The 2,782-nt window shown below is 35.4% G+C and overlaps 1 protein-coding gene across 1 annotated transcript; it reads left to right on the forward strand.

The window, feature by feature from the left end:
• The first annotated feature begins 549 nt into the window (after nt 1–549).
• On the forward strand, nt 550–2,482 carry LOC114419712 (caffeoyl-CoA O-methyltransferase). The gene is made up of 5 exons (XM_028385473.1): nt 550–716; nt 858–937; nt 1,054–1,198; nt 1,367–1,498; nt 1,868–2,482. Exons 1-5 carry the CDS (start codon nt 624–626, stop codon nt 2,159–2,161), a joined length of 744 nt encoding a protein of 247 aa, XP_028241274.1. The 5' UTR covers nt 550–623; the 3' UTR covers nt 2,162–2,482.
• The last annotated feature ends 300 nt before the right edge of the window (nt 2,483–2,782 follow it).

Genomic DNA, 2,782 nt, shown 5'->3' on the forward strand with positions numbered 1-2,782 from the left:
CTTTTAAAACTGCTAGAGTTATGACCGTGTTTGGCACTAAGTCACTAACAAGTTGAAGATAAATCCTTAGAATTATCTGGAGATAACTGGAGTTACTTTAAAAAATGAGTAAGGTCCTTTTCAAAAAAATAAATAAATGAGTAGGGTCTCCTTCTCTAAATGCATTTCATTAAAAAAAAAGAGTATGGTATAATAAATTAGTTTTTTATAAAAGTACAATTCAATGGCCGAATTCTATTTCCTGCTGCAAGAGGATCATAAACATTTATGTTCCATTTAAAGTGTCATAATTCATTTAAAATGATGTCATAACCTATTTATCAACCTATTTTGATAAATGCAGAAAATCCCCTACCAACAAATGAAGCAAACAAGAGCATATGGGTCTATTATTAAGTGGAGCCTAGTAATGACATGCTCATTGTGCAATCGTTATACGACAATCCTCACCAACCCCGGACCGGACGCCAACCGGTTCAACCAAACACCACACCGGTTCGAACCGGCCTTTTCATTTGCATTATATTAACAACCCTCCTATGCCCCCCACTTCATCAAGCTCCAATCAACTCTTCAAAAGGGAGAAGAAAAGGAAAGAAAACTCTCAAAAAACTATTATAGCAATGGCAGAACAAAACCAAAACCAAACAACTGAAGCTGGAAGGCACCAAGAGGTTGGTCACAAGAGCCTTCTCCAGAGTGATGCTCTTTACCAGGTACCACCCCAATTGCATTCCTTTGATAAAAAGAAAAAGAAAAAAAATCTTTTTCTCTTTTGGGTTTTTGATAAAATGGTTATGTTGAAAAAAAAATCTATTTTTTGGGGGTTTTTGATAAAATGGTTATGCTGTGTTTAGTATATTCTGGAGACAAGTGTCTACCCAAGAGAACCTGAATCCATGAAAGAACTGAGAGAGTTGACAGCAAAACACCCATGGTATATATAATTTATATAATTTCATTTTTTCAATTGACATTTTGACACCTATTAATATGATTGGTTTGGTTTCTCTGCTCGTGGTTACTGATTTTTTGTTGAAAAAAAAACAACAGGAACATCATGACAACCTCTGCAGACGAAGGGCAGTTCTTGAACATGCTCCTTAAGCTCATCAATGCCAAGAACACCATGGAAATTGGTGTCTACACTGGGTATTCACTTCTTGCCACCGCTCTCGCTCTTCCTGAAGATGGAAAGGTATGAAAAGCTTCTTCTTGGCAAAACCATTTCTTTATGCAATTATACTCAAATGGGTATTTATTTATTAATTACATCCAATTTTGGGAAAGAGTGTCCAATTATGGCATGATGTGTTAAACAACAAAAATTGTCTGAAATTTAAGTTATTGTTTGTACCTGGTGCAGATCTTGGCCATGGACATTAACAGGGAGAATTATGAATTGGGTTTGCCTGTAATTAAAAAAGCTGGTGTTGACCACAAAATTGAATTCAGAGAAGGTCCTGCTCTACCAGTTCTTGATGAAATGATTAAAGATGTAAGTTTTTTCCATCTCTCAATGTCCCAATTGAAAAAAAAAATATTTTCACTCTCTTAAGTTTAATAGTATATCCTTTTTAGCCTCGAATTAAAATTTATATTTTTTAATCCTTTAAATTTGTAAAATAATTTTTTTAGTCATTACTATGATAAAAAGTTATCACTAATTATGCATCAAAATAGTAAAAAATCAGTCAAAATGGACTAAAAAAAGTATTTCATGAATTCAATATAATAAAAAACAAATTTTAATTTAAGGATTAAAGAAAAATTCTGAGAGACTAAAAATATACTAGTATTTAAAAAAAAAACAATTGGAGGAGTTAAAAAGGGTAATTGGGTAGTGATTGTGTGTGGTGAAATGCAGGAGAAGAACCATGGAAGCTATGACTTCATCTTTGTTGATGCGGACAAGGACAACTACCTCAACTACCACAAGAGGTTGATAGAGCTTGTAAAAGTTGGGGGCGTGATCGGGTACGACAACACCCTATGGAACGGATCTGTGGTGGCACCCCCTGATGCTCCTCTTAGGAAGTATGTTAGGTACTACAGGGACTTCGTGCTGGAGCTCAACAAAGCCCTCGCTGTGGACCCCAGGATCGAGATTTGCATGCTCCCGGTTGGTGATGGAATCACTATCTGCCGTCGGATCAAGTGATTTGTGATCATCATAATCGTGGACCACCGTTGCTTCTTCTGCACACCCTATAGTGATGACTGGTCATCATTGAGTGGCACCTGCTAATGCATTTAAAAGCAATCAATACTTTTCTTTCAAAAAAAATATGTGTCTGTACTTTTCTCTATTACTCGTGTGGAAAACTGTGGACAATTAAACGTTCTATATGCAAGTGACTTTTTTCTTATGTGATTTACTTCCACAACTCTTGGTTAATTAGAAAGAGGATATATGTGTGCTTTACCAGGAGGGTGGATGAAAAGGAGAGAATTTCTCACTATTAAATTTTTTATTTTTTAATTGAGGGTTAAAAAATTTTCTTCTTTTTTCACCATTTTTCTCCTTTTTCCTGTTTTATCCCTTTCTTCTTTCTCCCCCTCTATCTCCATCACCCTTCATCTTCCTCTTATCCCACCACTGTGTGCCATGTCCTTTTGAAGCATCCCTCTCGCTCCAGCTCCATGCAACACTCTAAAGGGGTGTGCACTAATTGACCATTAAATGGCACATTCAAAGTATGCAAAAAAATAATGTTACAATGTAAGAAAAAATTTCCGGATTTTTTTTGTTTACTTTTTTTATTTAGTACTCTATTTCTTT

This window comes from Glycine soja, chromosome 7 (genome assembly GCF_004193775.1).
Source record: "Glycine soja cultivar W05 chromosome 7, ASM419377v2, whole genome shotgun sequence".
NCBI lineage: Eukaryota > Viridiplantae > Streptophyta > Magnoliopsida > Fabales > Fabaceae > Glycine > Glycine soja.